This window comes from Bufo gargarizans, chromosome 6 (assembly GCF_014858855.1).
Source record: "Bufo gargarizans isolate SCDJY-AF-19 chromosome 6, ASM1485885v1, whole genome shotgun sequence".
NCBI lineage: Eukaryota > Metazoa > Chordata > Amphibia > Anura > Bufonidae > Bufo > Bufo gargarizans.
Genome location: NC_058085.1, coordinates 64530026 through 64557384, shown reverse-complemented (window position 1 = coordinate 64557384; position 27359 = coordinate 64530026). Strand labels below are relative to the sequence as shown.

At 43.8% G+C, this 27359-nt stretch overlaps 1 protein-coding gene across 2 annotated transcripts in view; it reads left to right on the top strand.

Annotated features, from left to right (window-relative positions):
• The first annotated feature begins 468 nt into the window (after window positions 1-468).
• Window positions 469-27359, top strand: part of LOC122941186 (proton channel OTOP2-like) — a 52036-nt gene continuing 25145 nt past the window's right edge. The window contains exons 1-3 of one of the 2 annotated variants that reach the window (XM_044298234.1): window positions 469-1091; window positions 9024-9160; window positions 11415-11473. In XM_044298234.1, coding sequence (XP_044154169.1) covers window positions 767-1091; window positions 9024-9160; window positions 11415-11473 — 521 coding nt within the window. In that variant the 5' untranslated portion in view covers window positions 469-766. The remainder of the gene's footprint in view (window positions 1092-9023; window positions 9161-11414; window positions 11474-27359) is intronic. The other variant, XM_044298233.1, reaches the window with a different exon arrangement.

Below are 27359 nucleotides of genomic sequence, written 5' to 3'. Positions count from 1 at the left end.
GCAGATGTGAAAGTAGCCTTTGATATGCCAACAAGGGACACAATGAGCGAATACTGATATCACTCAATGGGTGAATATAACTAAATAATATCAGTATATACTATATATCCAATTATTAGGCATATTTGTGTGGTCATCAGATTGAGGGTCTGGCTGGGAACCATATTTCCCTGTAACTTCATGTCTTGGACCTTCCTATAATTCACTTTTTGTAAAACATCTGGTGAAATTCCAAATAGTATACTTTGTTAAATGTTAACTAAGGTTACACAAATATCAAAATCCATCCAAAGACTACAATGTAGCACAGATCAATAAATGCCAATCTGCTCTTTTATTTCAAAATACTAATGTGATGCCAACATCTGAGTATTATATTCAGAGCTGCCTCAGAAGAACACAAACATAATCTGAATACATTTGTCTGCCACTCCTTCCCCTCCAGCACCATCATCTGGCACCTATATGCACTGTAACTGCTTCCTCCTCCTATGGTCTTTGGTCTTTTCTCACTTGACCTTATATCACAGGTAACTCCTCCCAAATGCTACTTAACAGGTCTGATACTCCCAGTCAAACACTGTCCTGGTTGATTCAACAGTACGCGTTCATTTGAGTGGATGGAGTAAATGGAGAATCAAAGACACGGGGAATCATAAGAGGAAGTAAGACAACCCAAAAAGAAGACACCACGGAAAAGCAGTCATTGCGATCTTGTACCAATTGTTGGAACCCAAAATATACCTAAAATTTTACTGCTGACCTAATGACCATGGAAAGGAAGCTAGACCTGCACACCTTTGGTGACCAACTAAAGGACAACACACAAGAGAGAAATGGGGATGACTGGAAAAAAGGTGGACGACTCGTGTCTGGACTTCTGGGCTCCAACGTCTTACTCTTTGGTGGGGCTTTGGCAACTTGTGTGTACACAGAAGACGTTGAAATCTTTGAATTTGACTTTCTTGTCTTTCTGTCCATCATGATGGTAATCTCCATTTCGTGGATGATTTTTCAAATGTACTTCACTTGGAAGCACAAAAACGCTGTTCTCTTTAAGGACTGCGAAGCAGGACCCATATGGATGAGAGGTCAGTGAGGTGGTGCTATCATTTACATGTTACTGCACGGTATTATATGGCTTGGTTTTATTTTTTGCATATATTTTTTATATTGAATATAAAAATACTTAAAAATAATAAAAGAGGATGGAGAAACGTGCTCATAAATGGAGATGTACAGAAGGATACGTGTAGAGTCCCAAACTGTATTAGGAATGCTATGGCTTATAATGCTGAAATATGTGAAATAGCTCAAGGACAAGAATGGTGCTGTAATTGGAAAACGCAAACCCCTTTCAAATGCAACCATATCATAAATGTAGTAGACCACTCATAGTAGTCTTCTTTTAGTGGTCTTTAGTCAAGGCTAAGATACGGAACATTATTAGAATTACAGAGGAGTCTTAAGATTGGCAGACAAGACACAGGTCTAGACTGGTTTTATGATAATTTCAGCATTTTCCAGAAGGGTGGTGTCTAAGAATAAGCGGGCATGTTTGAGCTTTCACTCACAGCCGAGAGCCATACTGTTAAAATGCCAGCATGTAAACTCAGATGTGTCCCATACTGCTAGGACATGGAATAGAAATGGGGCAGACTGGTCATAGATCCTACAGGGAAATTTCGTGGTGGGCCTTTGGCCGGGGGAGGCTGCCCGAACCCTCTTCATGGCCTCCGGTCAGATACATAACGGTCTGATGCTCTAAGCCTTAATTAATGCTAGGAGCATCAGATACTTATGCATTTGGCCAACGGGTGCAGGTGCCCTCCTGAACTCACCTGTATTAACATCCTAAGGACACAACTTTGCTAATATTTGTGATTTAAAATAATCTGCCATTTTGTGTATTCGGCCCCTATGTCTTCATGGACTCCATGTGGATAGTCTGAGCCTGCATTACATTGGGTGAGCACACAAGGAAAATCTCCTAACCAGACGTATCCATAGACTTCAGTGGTTCGGATATATGCCAACAGGGCGTCCGATCTTTAGGCATCAGAACTTTTCTTCAGTTCTATGAAAAAACACAGCTGACTATACATTTTAACACATGCTCAGCTCCACTCCCTCACACCACTAATATGTTGATTCCTTATGTACCCCCAAACCCAGATTAATCCCCCCTTTTGTGCCCCAACACAGAATAATACCCCTTTATGTGTCACAATATTGTGACCATTATGTACCCTCAACACAATATAGTGCCCCTTGTGCGCCTCCAACACAGAATAATGTTCCTTTATGTGCTCCAACACAATACGTAACCCCTTTATGTGCCCGCAACACAATATGGCACCCCTTTAGTGTCTCCAAGATGAATAATCACGAACCCATGTTCCAACTATCAACAGCACAGATCTCTCAATGCAGATGTGCTCCGTCTGACAGCTAGTCTCAGCAGGCACAATGACATCACTTCATCACACCTGCCAGCACCACACCATGAATGGTGGAGCAAGGAGCTTACGGTTTCCCTGCTTCACTTAAGTGCCACTGCCAGGATACCCCTTGATCCTCCACACAATCATTTGGTCTGCATAGTGAACAAATCAACCACTGCCCAGACCTATACTTCTTATCTTGCTAACTTGCTGTGTAGTTTAGCAAGAGGCGCAGAGGTCAGAGAGATATCGTATGACCAAAAATGATCAGAGTGGAGAATGTCTTTGGTGCTATTGATTCTTTCTGTTTTACCATCCGCGTGTACCTGACTACTCCCACTGACGTCTGATATGGAATTGAATTGCCCTCATGTTGCTAATCCATGTCTGCTCCTAATCTTTCTGTGACTCCTCCTGAAGATTTCCTCCGCTATCAGTTGCTGAACAGATTTGTATGACTTTATCTTCTGTATCTGGTTATCACAGACATTGTACCATAGTAAGCTCTCTGTAACGCACTTTAGGAAAACAGCCCTGGAAAGCTCATTTAACTTCTTTGGGCTTATCTACTAGGTTTATCTAAATGGATTTGGGTATATATAGCTGTATTGTGTCCTATCCCTGCTCTGTCCATAGACATACATCACAGGAAATAAGAAAGAGCTGCATGAACATAGTCGTGTGACCACAGAAATACATTACTACCAACTACCATAAATGATTATTTAAAGGATGTTAATCCAAATCGAAAAATCCCTTTGAGGACATTCACAGAGCAGAGGCGCGGAATAGCCATCGCCATGAGTTACATGCCTGCTTTATGCTGATCCGCCCCATGCCTATACTGATGTAATGTGAGAATTTTGGAATAAAGAAACCCATCTTTGATGAGTGCTGCTTATGTGTTTTTCTTCTATGGGACATTTTCAAAGGCTTGGAGGCAAAGCACCACTTATAGCGGGAATAAGGACCGGACTTGGGAGAGCTGTTATTCTGACATTGGAACCTGGGCAGTGCCACCCACCCCATTTGTGCTCTAAAGGTTGTTTACAGAGGAGTCTTATGATTGGCAGACAAGACACAGGTCTAGACTGGTTTTATGGTAATTTCAGCATTTTCCAGAAGGGTGGTGTCTAAGAATAAGCGGGCATGTTAGAGCTTTTACTCACAGCCGAGAGCCATACTGTTAAATTGCCAGCATGTAAACTCAGATGCGTCCCATACAAATACATGCCAACAGGGCGTCCGATCTTTAGGCATCAGCACTTTTCTTTAGTTGTATGAAAAAACATAGCTGACTATACTTTTTAACACATGCTCAGCTCTACTCCATCACACCACTAATATGTTGATTCCTTATGTACCCCCCAAACCCAAGATTAATGCCCCCTTTTGTGCCCCAACACAGAATAATACCGCTTTATGTGATCCCAACACAAATTTGTGACTATTATGTACCCTCAACACAATATGGTGCCCTTTGTGTGCCCCCCAACACAGAATAATGTTCCATTATGTGCTCCAACACAATACGGTACCCCTTTATGTGCCCGCAACACAATATGGCATCCCTTTAGTGTCTCCAAGATGAATAGTCACCGTACCCATGTTCCCACTAGGAACGGCACAGATCTCTCAATGCAGATGTGCTCCGTCTGACAGCTAGTCTCAGCAGGCACAATGACATCACTGGTAGTTATATAGACACACCGCTATCCCTGCTCTGTCCACAGACCTAACACCACAGGAAATAAGAGAGCGGCATGAATATGGTCGTGTGACCACAGAAATACATTACTACCAACTACCATAAATGATTATTTAAAGGATGTTGATCCAAATCGAAGAAAAGCCCTTTAAAGGGAACCTGTCATAAACTTTTCGCTGACCTCACCGAGGGCAGCATAAATAGTGACAGAAATGCTGATGTCAGCGGTGTGTCTCTCATGAGCTAAAAGTAAGTGGTTGCTGAGAACCAGCATCATAATCATTGCAGCCCAGGCCTGGAAAAGAGTCAAATCTACTGTAGAAGAGTCCTGGTTATTCATAATCTCCTGCTCTCTCCCCCATCTGCTGATGATTGGCAGTTCTCTCCTAGAGAGAAAGGGAGAAAACTAGGTAGAGGACGGTCAGTCATCAGCAGGTGGGCAGGAGAGCAGGAATTCATGAATAACCAGGACTCTTCTCAGGTGGCCGGGACTCTTTTCCAGGCCCAGTCTGCAATGATTGTGATGTTGGTTCTCGGCAACCACTTACTTTTAACTTATAAATGGCAGACCGCTGAAATCAACTCACCTGTCTCTACTATACTCTGCCGTTAGTATGGGCAGCATAAAGTTGATGACAGGTTCTCTTTAAGGACATTCACAGAGCAGAACACATATTCCTATGAGATATTGGCTTGTTTTCAGGATGCAGATCATACTGCACAGTATGGAACAGGTTTCTCCGTGCACAGATCTGAAACCCATGAGGGATCAGGAGATGGAATCAGTGCAAATTTATGTGTGTAACAAGATGAATCTGCAATATGGCTCAGCCCCAGATTCCTGCCCCAATTTCCATCAGAAAAATACACTGTCTGAACATGCCCTAATAAAGTGGGCATATAAAAAGCCTCTACATACACCCAGAGGTACTGCATTCACAGAAGAGCAGACCTTTTTTTTCTGTCGGGGCACACCCTGGTGTAAAGGCTCCTGCTTGGTGATAGTTGGTGAGCCCTTGGTGTTAAGTATGTTGGCAGCATGCAAGGTAGGAGTTTAGATGCCAGTGCAATGGCAGGCATGGTTAGCAGCTACGGTGCAGTCCGCATCTTTTGAGGCTCTATTGAAATGAATGGGTCCGCGCCTCCGATGTGGTCGTGTGAATGTAGCCTTAGTTACAGCAACACTTACAGCAATGGCTGTCAGCCTGCCTGTGCCTGCCTAAGTAACACAATGACACTGACTGATTGAATCTGACTCCCTACAGTATCTCTCTCTAAAAGGTATCTATTAATTAGTTATAAATCTATCCTCACTCAACACACTAACACTAAACTATCTGTGTTCTGTGTTTTACTGTCTCTCTCTTTCACATGCATTTCCTGGTTGGGATGTGCAGCGTCCCAGATCCGCAGGGGAAACACATGAGGTAACGGTGGGCTGATGGGGGTAGTAGTTCATTTGTACTTAGCAGAGCCTCCCTTGGCCATCAGTGCAGTGGATGGGAAGACAGCACTAACTCCTCCGGGGCACTCTCTGTTGCAGGGAACACCAGCCAGATGGAAGTTGAGGTGCCTTTGATGGTGGTGTTGTTTAGGGTGCTTGTGGTGGCTGGGCCCCTGGTTTGTGACGCCAGCACTGTAAGGTGCAAATATTGAGTGTAGTAGTTTAAATGATGAGGAGTCAGTTGTTATTAAACAGTTGAACATTTACTAAATCAATTGTCTTCATGTAGTCAGTACAGACACAGTTCATTTGTATGGCATGAGTGATAACTCAGAAATAAGCTCAATTGTATTCCACTTATCCGGTTTTACTCAATTGTCAGTTGAGGAGTTCATCTTTAGGATTGACAGTTTACAGGCAAGACTTCTGTAATTATTCTAAGTCCAAAATATAGCGCACTGGTACTAAATATACTGTTTTCTACTTATCTTGAGCTATCCAATAAGGACGTTTCTCCCTCGCGGCAGGCAAACTCTCTGCGTCATTATTTGCAGGATGCTCTCCTGAAGTAATCAGGTTTTTAGGTTTCCACTATATCCCGGAAGGACAATTCTGTGCACTAATTATCCATTTGTGTCCTGGCACTTGGAAAGTTGCTCTCAGGCACTTCTGCTGATGAGGTCCATAAGCTAGATTCAACTGTAACCCTCACTAGGCTTGCTTCATATTTAGACATAGACTTATGGTCTTGTGCTTGGCTGCAGTAACTAATCTTGGTTTGTCCTCTCCAGGATTGATCAGGTCCCGGAGGAAATAAATTGCAGCTACATGGTGGATAAGTCCTGTTTCTCTCCTCCATACACTTGCTTTACTCCTGGCACTAAACTCTCTCTTTCTCTACTCTAGTTCTAACACACCCCAAGGTATATAAATAAGTGGTGCCAGCACCACCTAGGGGCAAATGGGGATAATTACATTAACAGCCTGATAATAGGAAATACCATACAATGCAGATAATGCATTCGGAAAGTTTTCAGGCCCTTTTACTTTTTACATATTTTGTTATGTTGCTATGTTACTTTGTTCTGCACTCAGTACTCAATTACAAAGTGAAAACAGAATATTAAAAATCTTTGCTAATTTATTGAAAAGGAAAAACTAAAACCTTGCATTGACATAAGTATTCAGACCCTTTACTCAGGACACAAGGTTTTCACACCTGGATTTGGGGATTTACTGCCATCCTTCTCTGCAGATCCTTTCAAGTTCTGTCAGGTTGGATAGAAACCATCGGTGGACAGCCATTTTCAGGGCTCTCCAAAGATGTTTGATTGGATTCCAGTCAGGGCTCTAGGCTGGGCCACTCAAGGACGTTCACTCCTGTGTTGTCTGGGCTGTGTGAGTAGGGTGAACCCTCAGCCAAGTCTGAGGTCCACAGAGCTCTGGATCATGTTTTGATTACAAATCTCTCTGTACTTTGCTCCAGTCAGCTCTCCCTCAACCCTGTCCTAGCCCCTGAAAAACACCTCCATAGCATGATGCTACCACCACCATGCTTCACTGTAGAGATGGTACTGGTCAGTTGATGCGCAGTGCCTGTTTTCCTCTTGACATGATGCTTAGAATTGAGGCTGAAAAATGCAGTCTTGGTATCATCAGACCAGAGAATCTTGTTTCTCAGTCTGAGAGTCCTTTAGGTATTTTTTATTTTTTTTTTACAAACTCCACGTGGGTTTTCATGTGTCTTTTATTGAGAAGAGGCATCTTTCTAACCACTCTGCAATAAAGTTCAGATTGGTGGAGTGCTGCTGTGATTAGTCAAACATATAACTGACTTAGGGGTATGATACAGAAATTGCGCGTACATAAAATAAAATCTAGAGTGCTGTATTTTTGCAGCACAATATGGCGCCTGCGCTCTATTTTACATATAGTATAGGCACCATTTTGACCAAACATAGCAGTCTAATTTCTAAGTTCAGAATGTAATTTATTTAGTTCTTTCTTTGGCAATAATGGCAGCCAAGATAAAACCCAGGAGGGGTCCAGAGAGGTGTTCACCCAGATTTCACTCTGCCACTGTCCCTGCCTGTTCCTTCACAACTGTCCCTGCCTTTGTCTCTTTCTCAGATCTGCCCCGCACCTTCATCAGCCTCCTATCAGACCCAGAGCCTACATCAGATTCAGATCAGACCTCTCAGCTTCAGATCAGACCCTCCCCAGCTTCAGATCAGACCCCCCATCAGACCCTCCCTAGCCTCAGAGCAGACCCCATAAGACCCTCCCTAGCCTCAGATCAGCCCCCATCAGACCCCACAGCCTCAGATCAGACCCCCATCAGACCTAGCAGTCTCAGATCAGACCCCCAGACTCAAATGAGACCCCTAGCCTCAGATCAGACCCGCATCAGACCCAGCAGTCTCAGATCAGACCCCCACCCTTGAAATCAGACCCCATGAGACCCTCCATAGCTTTAGATCAGACCCCCCAGCCTCAGATTAGACCCTCACCGAACCCTCCCCAGCCTCAGATCAGCCCCTATCAGACCCCTCAGCCTCAGATCAGATCCCATTAGACCCCCCAGCCTCAGATCAGACCTTCCCCACCCTCAATTAGCCTCAGATCAGCCCCTATCAGATCCCCCAGCATCCAATCAGACCTCAGATCAGACGATTAAAAAATAAAATAAACTTGGCAGAGTCACTTAACTTCCTGGTCTTCTTCCCGCCGTGCTGTACTGTGACCTGACAGCACACAGCGTAAGGTCATAGAGCGCATCTATGTGCACTATGTCTGAACGCTGTATATGTCAGGACACAGAGCGGAGCCGGAAGAATTAGTATTTTCACAATATGTTCTGGCAGGGGGCCGGGGGCCGTATGCAGCCCGCGGGCCGGAGGTTCCCCAACCCTGCTCTAAATATTGCCTGAGACTGCCAGCAAGGCATTATGAGCAAGCCTGCCGGGCTGCTGCTTGAGGTCATGTTATTCTTCTTAATCTTCTGATCTGTAAAATGATGGCCGCCAGCAATTTATTTTTTGCCTTTTATTTTATTATTTTTAATTCTATGTCCGTTATATACGTTATATTTTGTATATGGTAGGTCCTTGTCTATTATGATGTACATCCAATGTTATGTAACTACAGTATCTACTTCATTACCATATACTATACAACTTTTTTTTTTTTGCACCATTTATGTGTACGGTATATAAACTCCATATTTGTTTGTGTGGCCAGGGGAAGATACTAGTACTGGTACTGAAATACGTGGCCACACTACTAATAAAGTTACTTTAAGTGCTCATGCTATTGTCTTGGAAGTCTGATGTCAGCATCACCCACATCTGCACGTTCCTCGACTATTGCTTATGTGGATCTTTTGAAACCTTACTATTTAGTTACAGATTTTTCATTCTCTTCACAGGAGGAGTCATTCTGTTTGGGCTTGGCACACTTATTATGACATCTGTTAAAATTGTACATGCGGTGGACCACAAGGACTGCATCTCACCCATTAAATTTATCTATCCGATCATTTTGGCCATCTTTGTCATTGTACAGGTGAGATCAAATATACTTGTTTTCGTGCTTCTGCTTCAGATAGGGTTGTCCACTGCTGGACCATCTTGTTGGAGCATGAGGTCATCCTAGTGCCATCTGTAAGGAGACAATACTCAGAACACTGTATGATATAAACCATGTTCTACAGGGAATTTTATTTCTCTACTGCAATCTTGTTCTATCATTGGGGGATCCCTCTTGATAATGGTGTGATTTCAATAATAATGTTGTATTATGGAATTTAATAATAGTATAATAATCAGACAGGCTCCAAACTGGAAGTTCCCTTCAAAGTGCTGATGAATGGAGAAGACAATGCCGATTTAAGAAAATGGCGCCCACCCCTTTAATCAATGGAAACTTTAAAATAGATGTTTTTGGAGTCGTCCCTGTCTGATCCTGCAGACCCATTTTTTTTAAATCAAACCAAGAAAATCATTGACCTTAGAGATGCCTTCATATCACATACACGGAACAGGGAATTTAGGGCTATACTTTAAAGAACACAGTTAGCAGGTTGGAGGTTTCTTGCTTGCAAGTTTGGGGCTGCATTTCAGCAAAAGGATTTGGAAATTTGGTCAGGATTAATGGTCTTCTCAATGCTGTGAAATACGGGCAGACACTTATCCATCATGCAATACCATCAGGGAGGTGTCTTATTGGTTCCAAATTTACTCTGCAGCTCGAATCTCGTACATACAGCCAATATCTTTAAGAACTATCTTCAATGTAAAGAAGAACAAGGAGTCCTGAAAGTGATGATATGGCTCCCAGAGAGAGCTGATCTCACCATTATGGAATCTGTCTGGGATTACATAAAGAGACAGAAGGATTTCAGCAAGCCTACATCCACAGAAGATCTGTGGTTAGTTCTCCCAGATTTGTGGAACAACTTTCCTTTAAAATTTCTGTGCATGTGTGGCTAGAAGAACTGACACCGTTTTGAAGGCAAAGGGTGGTCACACCAAATATTGATAGGAGTTTTCTCTTTTGTTCATTCACTTTGCATTTCGTTAATTGATAAAATAAACACTATTAACACTTATATTATTTTAACATTTTTACTTTGCAGCGTTTTTTCTATACCTACTAAAAACTTTTGCACAGTACTACATACTGTATGTCCCCCATAAAAAATGAGGCTTCAGTTACTCAAGTTAATGCAAAAATTTTAAATGTTCAACTATTCAGACAAAAATGTTATTCCTTAATGGAGTTCTCTGTTCCCATAATGCTTTTTTTTTATCTACCCAGGGAGCACAAAATCCTGCATATTTTTTCTATATACCTGTTCCATGTCAGTACTTTCCTTCCCGCTGTCTCAGCATCACTGCATCCTGGCAGGATGTTTACATGCAGAACTTCCTGTTTACATCAGCTTCCTGCTGTTAATAACCAAATCCAACTTTAATTGCTGTGTAATGGTTCTCAGGGCTTGTTCCATCTGCTGCACTGTTCCCTCTGTAGTAGAAACACCTCTACATCTCCCCTCTCTGTTATTTAGGCAGAGAAAGCCCTGTGAAACATTATAGAGCAAAGCATGCTGAGATTGGATAGAAACCCCCACAGGAAGCTGCTGAAAACAGGAAGTATGTCATGTAAGCATTCTGCCAGGATACAGTGATGTTCAGTACATTAAAAGGAAAGTGCTTTAAAAATGGGAGAACTTCCACTTAACTTGCAGCCCAGTGTCTGTTAGGTCAAGATCTGTCCCAAGTAACAGAAACACAGAAGATGGTTCACAGGAAGTGGGGGTATGTCAGAGCTAGCTGAGATCCTGAGCTTGTTAGAACTGCTCCTACACTGCTTCTGAAGAGTAGAGGCGCTCCTGTGTGTCTTTAGGGCTGATCTCTCCCTCCTTATCAGCTTTTTTGAGCTCCCTAGAAGAAAACCAACATATAGGGAAGTGAGGAGACTGCACACGGTACTGGTAGATTCAACAGAAGGGAGATTTCCACACGCTTATGAGATAAATGCATCTAGCTGTGCAAGTGAAACAGGGAATATTATGGCTGAGTAAGACTTTAGGGAACTCCAAAAAGACCTGCTCCTTCACAGTTATGATTGTACAATGAAGTATAGCCATTATGCAACGTTTTTTGTTTTTTACTTGCGTATGCTTATCGGTTTAAACAGCATATCAACTATGAGTTAAATTGTTATTTCTATTTGACTTTAAAGTAGATTTCATTCTACTTTGTGTAGGTTACTGTAGAGTAAGCATATTTAATCAAACATTGCCTTTGTCTTTTAGACATGTTTTCTTTGGATAACCTGCAAACACTGTGTCCAGATATATAGAAATACAACCAGGTAAACTCTAAAAAATTATTAGTTTAATATATATAAAAAATGGGGTGCACAGTTTTTTTTTAAAATACTTTTTGGTGTCACAGTTTTGTCATATTAAAGAGAATGAAGTAGGTTCATTTATTAGAGGGTACTTAATATATGGGGCTGTGCACATGAGCGGTGATTTTCACGCATCACTTATGCGTTGCGTGAAAATCGCAGCATGTTCTATATTCTGAGTTTTTCACGTAACGCAGGCCCTATAGAAATGAATGGGGTTGCGTGAAAATCGCAAGCATCCGCAAGCAAGTGCGGATGCGGTGCGATTTTCACGCATGGTTGCTAGGTGACAGTCTATTCACTGTATTATTTTCCCTTATAACATGGTTATAAGGTAAAATAATAGCATTCTGAATACAGAATGCTTAGTAGGTGATCAATTGAGGGTTAAAAAAAATAAAAAAATTAACTCACCTTCTCCTCTTGATCGCGTAGTTCCCGGTCTCTACAGTGATGGACCATGTGATTGAAGCATGTGATCTGACGTCACCACAGGTCCTTTAGCCCACAGCTCATCATTAAAGAAGTAAAAAAGAGACCGGGAACTACGCGGTCAAGAGGAGAAAGTGAGTTAATTTTTTATTTTTTAACCCTCAATTGACCACCTACTAAGCATTCTGTATTCAGAATGCTATTATTTTCCCTTATAACCATGTTATAAGGGAAAATAATACAATCTTCAGAACATCAATCCCAAGCCCGAACTTCTGGGCAACATTTGGGTACCAAACATGCACGATTTTTCTCACGCGCGTGCAAAACGCACCCGCCTCTTATCCGGGCCAAAAATATGACGCCTGTGTGAAAGAGGCCTTAGCAATAAGCTCCAAATCTTTCAGGTTGGAGGGTCTTCTTGCCATCACCCTGATCTTTAGCTCCCTTCACAGACAGGCTTGGACTTGCAGACAGGGGTACAGGGTGGGCCCCTGAGCAAGGTGGGCCCCTAGTCTAGGTTGGCACATAACACAGTAGACTTACTGCACTATGTACATATATTCAATGTACAGCACCTCAACCAGCCTATGTTCATATAAAAAAAAACTTGTTAAATTATTTATTATATTCTAATGTATCCGTACGGTGGGCCCCCAAAATACATTTTACTGGTGGGCCCTAGGTACCCCAGTCCGACACTGTTCACAGATTATCAATTGGATTCAAGTCTGGACTCTGGCTGGGCCACTCCAAAACGTTAATGTTGTCTGCTAACCATTTCTTCACCACTTTTGCTGTGTGTTTTGGGTCATTGTCATGCTGAAATGTCCACTGGTGTCCAAGGCCAAGTTTCTCTGCAGACTGCCTGATGTCGTTGAGAATCCTCATGTATTGCTCTTCTTTCATGTTGCCGTTTACTGTGATTAGGTTCCCTGGTCCATTGACTGAAAAACACCCCCAAAGTATTAGGTTCCCACCGCCATGTTTGACAGTGGGGATGATGTTCCTTGGGTTGAAGGCTTCTCCTTTATTACGCCAAATGAAGGAAACATCATTGTGACCAAACAATTACATTTGTTTCATCTGACCATAACACAGAAGACCAGAAGTCTTCTTCCTTGTGCCTTATCTGGAGAAGTGGCGTCCTCCTTGGTCTGCAGTGTGCGGTGTCCGTTGGATTGTCTGCCTTGAGACATTGCCACCAGCAGAGCCCAGATTCACCAGAATGGCCTTGGTCACCACAGTTGTCACTTTTGGCTTCCAACCACGTCCTCTGAGATTTCCCACAGTGCGGAACATCTTGTATTTTTTGCTCAAATGTAAATAAAAGCTGAGAAATGTTTTTTTTTTCCCCCCACAATAATGCCTCTTGTACATCGTCTTATTATCTTTTGGGAGACAACTGTGTCATTTGCTGTCAAAAAATGACTTGCTGGTTGAATAAAAGTAACTTTAAGTCAAAAATTTGCCAGGGGTATTAATAATTGTGGGCAGCACTGTATATACATATATACATATCATAAGCAATATGTAATAAGTCAATAAATGAATACAGGCCAACAATATACCAGCAATAATATTAGTTATTTAATAGAGTGCATATGCTATATCCGAATTTATAACTACCGATCAGGCTGGAACATTCTGCATGCTGTAATGTGGAGCCTATGCCACCTCAATGCGTTTCGCTTATCATTAATCACTTCTTCGCTTTATCAGAGACCAGGGTTCAGAGAATCCTGGTCTCTGAGTCTACAACTGCCAAGGGCGCAACCCTACTACCAAACTAGCTCTGGCCTACTAGTACCCACAACGCCATGCAGTGGATTCAGACAGCAAGGTATTAAGCTCATTTATGGCACAAAGACTTTGCTTCTATGAGAGGGAACATTGCTAAAGTATCCTACCATACTTTGAGATGTTGAGATGGATAGGCCATCCATATCTAATAGCAGTCTGGAACCTGCAGACATGTTTAACAGGAGCCTCATTTCATGCCTGTGGTTTTGCTGAGAGACTGCAAAGTGTCTTTAGAGAGAAAGAAATAGAGGGAATACTACCATTTCCATCATTGTTGCTGTCCATATGTTGCTATTTTGAAGGGATTGCACTGTAATATACTCTGCCCTTTACTGTCTTAGGTACTACAGCTCCCATTTGTACTTTGGTAAAGAGAGACTTTTTTTTAAAGATGAATCTAATGGATGTGGTTATTCACTCCATCATACATCTGCAGGACCTTTGCATCAGCAATCTTGCCTCACACCTGCCAAACTGTCCACTATCAAGGTCACCCCAACTACCACCAGACAGGAGCCTCAAAGTCAGGGTGTATCCCGAGAGAAGGAAGGGTGCACCCTCCAGTCACTGCACAGCCCTAGGGACTACCAGAGTGGAGATAGCTATTGTGAACTGTCACTACTACTACCTTCATCAGATCGACTATCACTTCCATCCTCCACGCACTCCTCGACGGGTTGCTGCATATGTGCCTGCATTTTTGCTGCAGCACTCAGTTCCAAGCAGCAGCTACAAAAGCAGATACAATTTTCAAGGTACATGAAAAGAGAGATAAAAACCTGTGACTAAAATAACCACGTCCACAACGGTTGCAAAACACGGACAGCGGCCATGTGCGTTCCGAATTTTGAGGACTGCACATGGCCGGCACCAGGGGCGTAACTAGAGGTGACTGGGCCCCACAGCAAATTTTTGTATGCCCCCCCCCCCGTGTAAACCCCGCTCCTTTGACTAGTCACGATCTAGACCAGACCAGGCTGCCACGCCATCCTTTTCCTATTATATATGCACACACACACACCCTATCTGTCATGTAGTGTCATTCTATCATACATCATATAGTGTCTTATACAACGCATTGCACGCGCACTGAATCCGGACCCATTCACTTCAATGGGGCTGTGCACATGAGCAGTGATTTTCACGCATCACTTGTGCGTTGTGTAAAAATCGCAGCATGCTCAATATTCTGTGTTTTTCACGTAGCGCAGGCCCTACAGAAGTGAATGGGGCTGCTTGAAAATCGCATTGCATCCGCAAGCATTGCGGATGCAATGCGATTTTCACAGATGGTTGCTAGTATATGATAGGGTCCCGAACTTTATTATTGTCCCTTATAACATGGTTATAATGGAAAATAATAGCATTCTTAAAGGGTTTCTACCACTTCAGTATGACCAAATTAGCTTTCAGACACTAGCGATCTGCTAGTGTCTGATCTCCATAACCATGCAATTCTTAGAGCTTTGTGTGGAGCCATTTCATTAAAAAACTAACTTTTATTCCTATGCAAATGAGCCTCTAGGTGCTATGGGGGCGTCTTTTCAGCACCTAGAGGCTCGGTCTACTCCCACTGTATGCCCGCCCATCTCATCTTGAATGCCTGCCTCCATCACAGCCATCCGACGAATTCACGCGCCTGCGCCGTTCACTTCTGTCATCGGCGCAGGTGCAGTGAGTAAATGATACGCTCCTGGTGCCGGATTCCTCACTGCGCCTGCACCGACTACGTCACAGTGAGGAAGCCGGCATCAGGAGAGCGGCCTTCACTCACTGCGCCTGTGCCGAAGACAGAAGTGAACGGCGCAGGCGCGTGAATTCGTCGGATGGCTGTGATGGAGGCAGGCATTCAAGACAAGATGGGCGGGCATACAGTGTGAGTAGACCGAGCCTCTAGGTGCTGAAAAGACGCCCCCATAGCACCTAGAGGCTCATTCGCATAGGAATGAAAGTTAGTTTTTTAATGAAACGGCTCCACACAAAGCTCTAAGAATTGCATGGTTATGGAGATCAGACACTAGCAGATCGCTAGTGTCTGAAAGCTAATTTGGTCAAACTGAAGTGGTAGAAACCCTTTAATACAGAATGCTAAGTAACATGTGGCTTGAGGGGTTCAAAAATTATTCACCTCATCCACTGGATCGCGCAGCCTGGCTTGTCTTTTTTCAGGACCTGGCAGGAAAAGTACCTTTGGTGACGTCACCGCGCTCACCACCAGGTTGCTAGGAGATATTGTTTGTAAACTTTACGTTTTTTATCACGTGCATGAAAAACGGATCAAAACGCATTACACCCGCGCAGAAAAAACTGAACGCAATCTTAGACAAAACTGACTGAACTTGCTTGAAAAATGGTGGGAGTTTCACTGAATGCACCCTGAACGCATCTGGAGCCAACCCGCATTGTTCGTGTGAAAGGGGCCAGCCATTCCCGTATTGCGGACCGCATATGCGGATCAGCAATAAAGGGGCACCGTTCTGTGTGCATTCCGCACCACGGATGCGGACCCATTCACTTTAATGGGTCCGCAAATCCGGAGATGCGGAAGGGTGCGAAACGGAATCACGGAACGAAACACTATGTAAGCACTACGCAGGGCTTTCGTGGGGTTCCATTCCGCACTTCCGTTCCACCAAAAGATATAACATCTCCTTTTTGCAGAATTGTGCTTTCCTGGGTAATATACCCGGAGAGGTGAACATGACATCACACTACACTGTATGTACAGTATGACCCCTGCTGTAGCATAGGCGCCCATTCTATGTATTGCTGCAGGGCTGACATTGAATGTATTCTGTCCCCATGGTCTGAGCCCCTGGTAACCAGTGGAGTAGCTAGAATTGACTGGGCCCCACAGCAAATTTTTAAACGGGCAGGCAGGCGTCATACAGTGGCATTTGATTCTTTACCATACATGTGTTTTTACTGGACTATGATGTACACAATACAAAAATGCTGTACTCCACGTTCTTGTATCCTGCACAGTCTGGTAAAAAAAAAATTATCTTTTTTTTTTTTTTACAATAAAACTCTATGGTGAACTGATGTCACTGTCATGGCATCAGTATGAGGCATCTGAATACGTTTTTTTGTATACGTTAAACAGATGGGAAAAACGTGATGTGAACCAGGCCTTAAATGTGGGACAAAAATGTGATGTGAACTAGCGGTGCATTGTACAGTTGTTGAAAAAAACCATACTCGCCTGCTCCCCGCCGCTCCGTGATCTTCCAGTTCCCTGGCCTCATACTGGTGTCCCCAAGCTGCACATGGGCACCTAGAGGAGTGTGGCATCAGATGGTTAGGGGGCCTAGAGGGCAGGGCATCAGATAAGTAGGGGGGCCACAGGACAGGACTGGGGGGGGGGCTTCTGAAAGGACAGCAGATGAATGCAGCTGGGGGGGGGGCAAAGGACAGCAGATGAATGCAGCTGGGGGGGGGGGGGCAAAGGACAGCAGATGAATGCAGCTGGGGGGGCAAAGGACAGCAGATGAATGAAGCTGGGGGGGGCAAAGGACAGCAGATGAATGCAGCTGGGGGGGCAAAGGACAGCAGATGAATGCAGCTGGGGGGGGGCAAAGGACAGCAGATGAATGCAGCTGGGGGGGGCAAAGGACAGCAGATGAATGCAGCTGGGGGGGGCAAAGGACAGCAGATGAATGCAGCGGGGGGGGGCAAAGGACAGCAGATGAATGCAGCTGGGGGGGCAAAGGACAGCAGATGAATGCAGCTGGTGGGGCAAAGGACAGCAGATGAATGCAGCTGGGGGGGCAAAGGACAGCAGATGAATGCAGCTGGGGGGGCAAAGGACAGCAGATGAATGCAGCTGGGGGGGCAAAGGACAGCAGATGAATGCAGCTGGGGGGGGGGGGGGGGGCTACATGAGATGCAGAACAGCTAGGGTTGGCAGGGATAAGCCTGGAATGTATGGGCTCCTGAGAGGGACAGGCACAGCATCTTCTTTCTGCAGCACTTCCTGTCACTATCCAGTCTCCCCTCTCCCTCCTGTGACTGCCGACTACAGTGCAGTCTCTGTAGCAGAAGCTGGGCTGTACTAATAGTTAGGAGAGGGAGGGGAGACAGGATCTCCCTGTAGCACACTGTACTGTGCCCTGGCTGCACTATTAAGCAGCCAGGCTCCTCTATTAATGGTCCGTGCTGATGGGCGGGGCTTAGCTCCCTGCTCCGAGGATATTCCAAGCAGCAGTGAAGTGAGTGTAGAGGGGGTGTGGCCAGTCTGACTGTTTACTACTGCTCCGGGCCCCTTGTCAGCCCGGCCCCGAAGCAGCTGCTTCCCCTGCTTCCCTGGTAGGTACGCCACTGGCCGGCACTATAATAGAAATGCCTTTTCTTGTCCGTGTCTGCGGACAAGAATAGGACATGTTCTATTTTTTTGCGGGGCCGAGGAACGGAAGTGTGCTGTCCGCATCTTTTGTGGCCTTATTGAAAATGAATGGGTCTGCACCCGTTCCGCAATTTTGCGGACCCATTTTGCGGATGTGTGACTGGACCCTAAATCTATTTGCAAGGCATTATCTTCAATATGGAGCGCAATTTGGGGTTCTAAGCTATAAGGCCCCATGCACAAGACCGTATTTTTTTTCACATCCGATCCGCATTTTTTGTGGATGGCATGCGGACCCATTCATTTTAATGTGGACAGCACAAAGTGTGCCTTCTGCATCCCTATGTCCGTCCCGTAAATAAATAGAGCATGTCCCATTCTTGTTCATTTTGTGGACTGGAATAGACATATTGACAAGGGCGCCCCCGGAAATTGCGGGATGTACACGGTTGGTATCCGTTTTTTGTGGATCCTCAAAATGCATATAGGACCCAGTGCAGAGGATAGTCATGGTAGTTTCCCTGTTGAGGTGTTGTGTCACAGTGTACTCCCTCAGGCTGTTGGTCGCTGGGGATCAGTGCTGTCTGGATCCAGCATTGCCGGAAGCTGCCTGAATTCCCACCGGCCCCATTAAATAGGGACCGGCGGAGATCTGGCCGCAACCCTGCAAATATGATTTGTCTCCAGATAATGGCGTATGGTGGCTGGCAAAGTGGTCGTTGATAATGGCGTATGGTGGCTGGCAAAGTGGTCGTTGATTGAAATCAGATTAGCTACCTTGCTGATGACTCTCTCTTGCACTTCCGGCTAACAGCTGTAAGCTGTCATTTGTGGATATAGGTGTCCACTGTATCATGCAGGCTTTGGTCTGGTCTGGATATTATCCTAGGTGGTGGGTGTCTGTATTATCGTCCCTCACCTGCAGCAGCGTCTTTAACACTGTGGTTTCTGGTCACTCTGATGTCTATACAATGCCGTAGCTTTTAGGAAAGCTGCATCCTTTCAGTTTTCCTGGTGTTCTTGCAGGCTCTCTGCAGTAGTGGTCTCACAGGAGAATAGGATATCTTGCTGGTCCCTAAGACTCTAGGAGTAGGAGCAATTGAATGTGCTTCCTTCCTCCTCATTGTCCTCGCTAGAACTCCCCCTCCTGGCAGGAAGCAGGACCAGCCCACCTCTACCAAGAGGAGAGGAACAGGGTGGTTAACTCTGTCCCTGCCAGCCATACCTCTTCATACTGGTGTACATAATATTAATATTAGCAAAGCATAACATGACATTTGCAGATACCCCAGGACAATGTCAAGAGACCTGTTGAAAGACATATCATTAAAGTCAGGGACTTGCAGGTTTCATCCAGCAATATAGAAATTCTTATCGAGGGGGGAGGGGGTTTAGGTGTCACCCTCATAAACAAGGGATTTCGAAGGTCATTTGACAGAGCCAGTACAGGAGATTAAAGATGCTTACATCAGACCTTCCAAGTGTCCTTCTTTTGGAGGGACAGTCCCTCTTTTTGACCCAAGTCCTCCTGTCCCTCTTTGCTCCATAAATGTCCCTCTTTTTGATCTAAGGGGGTAGATTTATATTATTATATTTACAATGCTGATCCAGAAAGTGTTTGTCTGGTTCCTGTCTGTATATTAGAGTCCGCCTTGTATATTATTTCATTATTTGATGTAATTTGGATTTTAGACATTTCTCTATTCAGATAATTTTTGCGCTATTGTGACCTAAAAAAAAAACTATTAAAAATGTATAAATATGTGAGGAATGTTACAGGACTACTAATATTGATCTAGGTGATCAATATCAGATTGTGGTCCGACACCCATCACTCCTGACAATCAGCTGATTGCTGGGGCCACAGAGGATCATGGACATGCCCGGTCCCTGCAGTGCTGCTCCCATTCACTTGTATGGAACTGAGCTGCAATCAGCTGATTGGCATGGGTTATGGGATCGGACTAAGGACAGGTCATCAATATTAAAATCACTTTAATTTTGTGAATTCATTACATTAATAATGATAATAATTCATAATAATCCACTATACATATGATTTACCATTTTGCCAAGACGTATTCTAGCTACGCTCTCATCTCTTCTGTTTATAAGGGCCACATATAGGGCATTTATAGACTGCTAGATGAATCCAACAGAAAAAGAATTGTGGCATGTTCCAATGAATGCCATATTAAAGAGGTACTCTGCCCTAGACGCATTTCTACAAGCCTATAACTAACGGATGGTACTGCACAGAGCACCACATGGTGGGATATGAAGTCCTTATGGCCCCCGAGGACACATTTCTCTGTGTCCTGCTGTATATCCTCCTACATATGGCTCTTCATTGTACAGGAGACCATACAGTCAAGGATATGAAAGATCACAATGATTAAAGGGCTATTCCGAGAATTTGATATTAATCATCTATCCTCCGCCTAGTGCCAGAAACTATACAATGAACAGAATTCTCTGTCCACTGTGTAGCGTCTGGCACCGGTGTAGTGCAGCTCTCCACTGTGTAGCGTCTGGCACCGGTGTAGTGCAGCTCTCCACTGTGTAGCGTCTGACACCAGTGTAGTGCAGCTCTCCACTGTGTAGCGTCTGGCACCGGTGTAGTGCAGCTCTCCACTGTGTAGCGTCTGGCACCGGTGTAGTGCAGCTCTCCACTGTGTAGCGTCTGGCACCGGTGTAGTGCAGCTCTCCACTGTGTAGCGTCTGGCACCGGTGTAGTGCAGCTCTCCACTGTGTAGCGTCTGGCACCGGTGTAGTGCAGCTCTCCACTGTGTAGCGTCTGGCACCGGTGTAGTGCAGCTCTCCACTGTGTAGCGTCTGGCACCGGTGTAGTGCAGCTCTCCACTGTGTAGCGTCTGGCACCGGTGTAGTGCAGCTCTCCACTGTGTAGCGTCTGGCACCGGTGTAGTGCAGCTCTCCACTGTGTAGCGTCTGGCACCGGTGTAGTGCAGCTCTCCACTGTGTAGCGTCTGGCACCGGTGTAGTGCAGCTCTCCACTGTGTAGCGTCTGGCACCGGTGTAGTGCAGCTCTCCACTGTGTAGCGTCTGGCACCAGTGTAGTGCAGCTCTCCACTGTGTAGCGTCTGGCACCGGTGTAGTGCAGCTCTCCACTGTGTAGCGTCTGGCACCAGTGTAGTGCAGCTCTCCACTGTGTAGCGTCTGGCACCGGTGTAGTGCAGCTCTCCACTGTGTAGCGTCTGGCACCGGTGTAGTGCAGCTCTCCACTGTGTAGCGTCTGGCACCGGTGTATTGCAGCTCTGCTTCCATTCACTTGAATAGGAGCTTAACTGCAGTACCTGGGCACAGCCACTAGACAGTGGACAAGACTTTTACTTCTGGCTCGGATGACTGCCTTCATCTGGATCAACCTTGTAGAATAATAAGCTGAATAGGACGGACGGACGTCTTTTTTCAGCCTGACAAACCATGTTATTATCAGTGTTGAGCGAATCGCAGTCTACGAAGTGGACATTAATCCGAATTTTAGGGATATAATCACATTTGCAAGCCCGTGTGTGTCAGGCCCACACAGACTGTATTGTGGCCACTGGCTACTGGCTAGGCCTCCACTCATACCGTTACAGGGTGTCACTCACTCAAATACCTTGCAAAAAAAAAAAATTATATTAAAATTTTTTCTGTGATATAATCACATTTGCAAGCCCGTGTGTGTCAGGCCCACACAGACTGTACTATGCCCACTGTCCACCACTTATATAGGGTGGCAGCTCTCCACTGTGTAGCGTCTGGCACCAGTGTAGTGCAGCTCTCCACTGTGTAGCGTCTGGCACCGGTGTAGTGCAGCTCTCCACTGTGTAGCGTCTGGCGCCGGTGTAGTGCAGCTCTCCACTGTGTAACGTCTGGCACCGGTGTAGTGCAGCTCTCCACTGTGTAGCGTCTGGCGCCGGTGTAGTGCAGCTCTCCACTGTGTAACGTCTGGCGCCGGTGTAGTGCAGCTCTCCACTGTGTAGCATCTGGCACCGGTGTAGTGCAGCTCTCCACTGTGTAGCATCTGGCACCAGTGTAGTGCAGCTCTCCACTGTGTAGCGTCTGGCGCCGGTGTAGTGCAGCTCTCCACTGTGTAGCATCTGGCACCGGTGTAGTGCAGCTCTCCACTGTGTAGCATCTGGCACCAGTGTAGTGCAGCTCTCCACTGTGTAGCGTCTGGCACCGGTGTAGTGCAGCTCTCCACTGTGTAACGTCTGGCACCGGTGTAGTGCAGCTCTCCACTGTGTAGCATCTGGCACCGGTGTAGTGCAGCTCTCCACTGTGTAGCATCTGGCACCGGTGTAGTGCAGCTCTCCACTGTGTAGCGTCTGGCGCCGGTGTAGTGCAGCTCTCCACTGTGTAGCGTCTGGCGCCGGTGTAGTGCAGCTCTCCACTGTGTAGCGTCTGGCACCGGTGTAGTTGCCCAGGCCCCTTGTCGCTTTTCATACGAAACCCCTCCCCCTTCACCCCTCCGGCCCGCCCTAGGGGGAGGGGTTTCGTATGAAAAGTGAAGAGGGGCCTGGGCAACTGGCGCATGAATGCCGCTCCTGGGCACCTTCAGAAGCTAATTAACATATTGAATAAAAGTCTTTTTCTGAGAAAATCGGCGATGGACAGCAATATGGAAGGTAGCATTTTACTATCGGGAATGTAATGGAGAAATGGAGATCCTGATGTTAGTGTTCTATAATGGTGATTTTAGGTAAAAGACTCCCTTTAATCCTGCCATGTCTCAGCAAGGTAAAAAAAATGCTTAATAGGCACAAAATGTGCTTACAGTGAATTAAAATAAATGGATTAAAAGTGATTCATACGTGTATTGCTTCAGATTGCTAATCCGCATTTATCTGTTCTAAGCAAAGAAAGCACTGCCAAGAAATTCTGATGTCTCTGATTTGACAGGAGGATTAATAAAGGATTTAGTTATGAAACATCACTGACAGCCTTTACCGCTTTTCCTAGTTGCAGCCATCATACTGTGCAGTGTGCCGCCCATGAAACGTACTTGAATTATATTTATATGCAGGGGCGTACACAGATCTCATATGGACCCATAGCAAAAGTTGCTATGCCGCCCCAATGAAATATTTCGGATATTTTTAATTAGGATGTTTGCCTCACTACTTTATCTGATAGATACAGGACTGTGTAAAAGTTTTATGCAGGTGTGGAAAAAATGCAGGAAGTAAGTATTGATTAAAAATATGAACAGTGAATGAACAACAAAAAAAAATCTACTGTATTTTTCACTTTATAAGACGCACTTTTCCCTCCAAAAGTGGGGGGGAAATGTCAATGCATCCTATAAAGCAAATAATGGTGACTGCTACCATTATGGAAGTGCTCACTAGTATGCAGTAGGTGCAGGGAGTGGGGAGTAGGGCGCTGCTGGTACTTACCCCTCCTCCCTGGTTTTCTTCTCTGGGGCCGAGCTGCACTGTATTGACTGCATACAGCTCCAGGACCTGGTGTGCGCACTATGACCTGACACTGCACGCAGTCAGGTGACAGTGCAGTGCGGGCCGCAGAACACCAGGGAGCACGACTGCATTAGAGACTGCCGGACCTGGAGAGTAGCGGTGGAGCAGGACTCCCCTGAATAACGGAAACAGGATGGATCCGTTATGCATGCCATAGACTTCTATTATGACGGAATGAATAACGGAATGCCTCTAAATGCCATCAGTTATGCATTTCGTCATAGAATTGCGTTATGGTCCTTGGTAACGGAATCCATGAATTCTCCTGTAAATGGGATTGACTTGAGTCAAAATATTTCATTTTTATTTATAAAAAAAATACCAAAATTGACAAATTCGCAACTTTAAAAATGTAAATTTCTCTGCTTTTAAAACAGATAGTGATACCTCCTAAAATAGTTATTACTTTACATTTCCCATATATCTACTTCATGTTTGGATCATTTTGAAGGCTTAGAAGTTTAGAACAAAACCCACTTTTTAAGGACCAGTTCAGGTCTGAAGTCATTTTGTGAGGCTTACATAATAGAAACCACACACAAATGGCACCCACAAATTTCAGAAACGACACTCCTCAAGGTATTCAAAACTGATTTTGCTAACTTTCTTAACTCTTTAGATGATCCACAAGAATTAAAGGAGAATGGAGATGAAATTTCAGAATTTCACTTTTTGGGCAGATTTTCCATTTTAATCATTTTTTTCCAGTAACAAAGCAAGGGTTAACAGCCAAACAAAACTCAATATTTACTTTTTGTGATGTAAGGTAAAAAATGATTATTTTTTACGGTGTTTACCTGAGGGGGTTAGGTCGTGTGATATTTTTATACAGCAGGTTATTACGGACACGGCGATACCTAATATATATAATTTTTTTATTTATTTAAGTTTTACACAATAACAGCATTTTTGAAACAAAAAAATCATGTTTTAGTGTCTCCATATTCTGAGAGCCATAGTTTTTTATTTTTATGTTATTGTCTTAGGTAGGGTCTCATTTTTTGCGGGATGAGATGATGGTTTGATTGGTATGATTTTGGGGTGCGTCTGACTTTTTGACCGCTTGGTATTACATTTTTTGTGATATAAGGTGACCAAAAATGGCTTTTTATTACAGTTTTTTTTGTTTGTTTTTTACGGTGTTCACCAGAGGAGTTGTTCATGTGATATTTTTAGACAGCAGGTTATTACGGACGTGGCAATACCTAATATGTATACTTTTCTTTTTTTATTTATTTAAGTTTTACACAATAGCTGCATTTTTGAAAAATAAAATAAAATCATGTTTTAGTGTCTCCATATTCTGAGAGCCCTATTTTTTTTTTTTTTTTTGGCCGATTGTCTTAGGTAGGGTCTCATTTTTTGTGGGATGAGATGACGGTTTGATTGGTACTATTTTGGGGTGCGTATGATTTTTTGATCGCTTAGTATTAGCCATTTTTTTGTCACCTTAGATCACAAAAAGCGTTTTTTTTACACCGTTTTTATTTTTGACAGTGTTCATCTGAGGGGGTAGATCATATGATATTTATATAGAGCAGGTTGTTACGGATATATGGCAATACCTAATATGTATACTTTATTTTATTTATTTAAGTTTTACACAATAATATCATTTTTGAAACAAAAAAAAATCATGTTTTAGTGTCTGCATAGTCTATTTATTTTTAATTTTTGGGCGATTGTCTTAGGTAGGGTATCATATTTGCGGGATGAGATGACTGTTTGATTGGTACTATTTTGGTATGATTTTGGGGTGCATATGACTTTTTGATTGCTTGGTATTACACTTTTTGTGATGTAAGGTGACAAAAAATGGCTTTTTTGACTCCATTTTTTTTTACAGTGTTCACCTGAGGGGTTAGGTCATGTGGTATTTTTTATAGAGCAAGTTGTTACGAACGTGGCAATACCTAATATGTGTACTTTAATTTTTCTGTTACATTTAACACAATAAAAGCATTTTTGAAACAAAAAAATCATGTTTTAGTGTCTCAATAGTCTGAGAGACATAGTTTTTTGGGCGACTGTCTTAGGTAGGGGCTCATTTTTTATGGGAGGAGGTGACGGTTAGATTGGTACTATTTTGGGGGCATACGCCTTTTTGATCGCTTGGTGTTGAACTTAGTGATGTAAGGTGACAAAAAAATGTTTTTTTAGCACCGTTTTTATTTAATTTTTTTGACGGTGTTCACCCGAGGGGTTAGGTCATGTGATATTTTTATAGAGCCAGTCGATACGGACGAGGTGATACCTAATATGTCTACTTTTCTTTTTTTCTCAATTTTTTACAATTTTTTTACTTTATTTTGGGAAAAGGATGTTTTTAAGGTGATGTGAAAAAAAATCGCATTTATGGCATAAAGGTGCAACTTTTTGTCAAAGTTAAAGTTATGAAAAGAAAACCTACACATTGTGGGAACAAGAGACAGGTAAATATTAAAACATTTCTTTTTCTCTAATATAAATAAGCTAAACAGCAGGGTTTTGAGACAAAAGTCGTGATTTACCACTGGAAATGTCGCAAATATGCTTCAAAAGTCGCAAGTGCGGTCTGGCAGGGTTGGCTGAAATGGTGTTTCGGTTCAAAAAAGCCGCATTTTATGCTACTGGCATTAAAGCTTTTGCAAATCGAGAGAAATAGGCAGATAATAAAGTTTATATTTAAAAAAGTTGCGCGCCTTGTGATATATCAGGCATATTTTTTGGGCGCAAATTACGCCATTATTGATAAATGTCTCTCACTGAGTTTCATATTAGCATATACAGCATATTACATGACATTAAATGCAGCACCTTACCTTAACAATGCATTAACAAAAAATGGCAGCTATCCCATCTGGGGTACTGCACCGGCACGTTTCTATGATGTAGGCAGTGCCTCCTGTGATGTTCCACACAAGCAGACCGTTCAGAAGAGGTGAGTATATGCTAAATGCACTAAATGGGGGGCCCAAAGAAGAGCCACTACACTCAGGGGGCACAGACAAGGTGGTATTATATATAAGGGGGCATAGACAAGGTGGTATTATATATAAGGGGGCATAGACAAGATGGCATTATATATAAAGGGGCATAGACAAGGTGGCATTGTATACAAGGGGGCATAGCCAAGGTGGCATTGTATACAAGGGGGCATAGACAAGGTGGCATTGTATACAAGGGGGCATAGACAAGGTGGCATTGTATACAAGGGGGCATAGACAAGGTGTCATTGTATACAAGGGGGCATAGACAAGGTGGCATTATATATAAGGGGGCGTAGACAAGGTGGCATTATATATAAGGAGGTTTAGACAAGGTGGTATTATATATAAGGGGAAATAGACAAGGTGGCATTATATATAAGGGGGCATAGACATGATGGCATTATATAGACAGGGTGGCATTATATATAATGGGTCATAGACAAGGTGGCATTATATATAAGGGGGCATAGACAAGGTGGCATTATATAGACAGGGTGGCATTATATATAAGGGGGCATAGACAAGGTGGCATTGTATATAAGGGGGCATAGACAAGTGGCATTATATATAAGGGGGCACAGACAAGGTGGCATTGTATATAAGGGGGTAAAGACAAGGTGGCATTATATATAAGGGGGCATAGACAAGATGGCATTATATATAAGGGGGCATAGACAAGGTGGTATTATATATAAAGGGGCATAGACAAGATGGCATCATATATAAGGGGGCATAGACAAGGTGGCATATATAAGGGGGCATAGACAAGGTGGCATTATATATAAGGGGGAATAGACAAGGTGGTATTATAC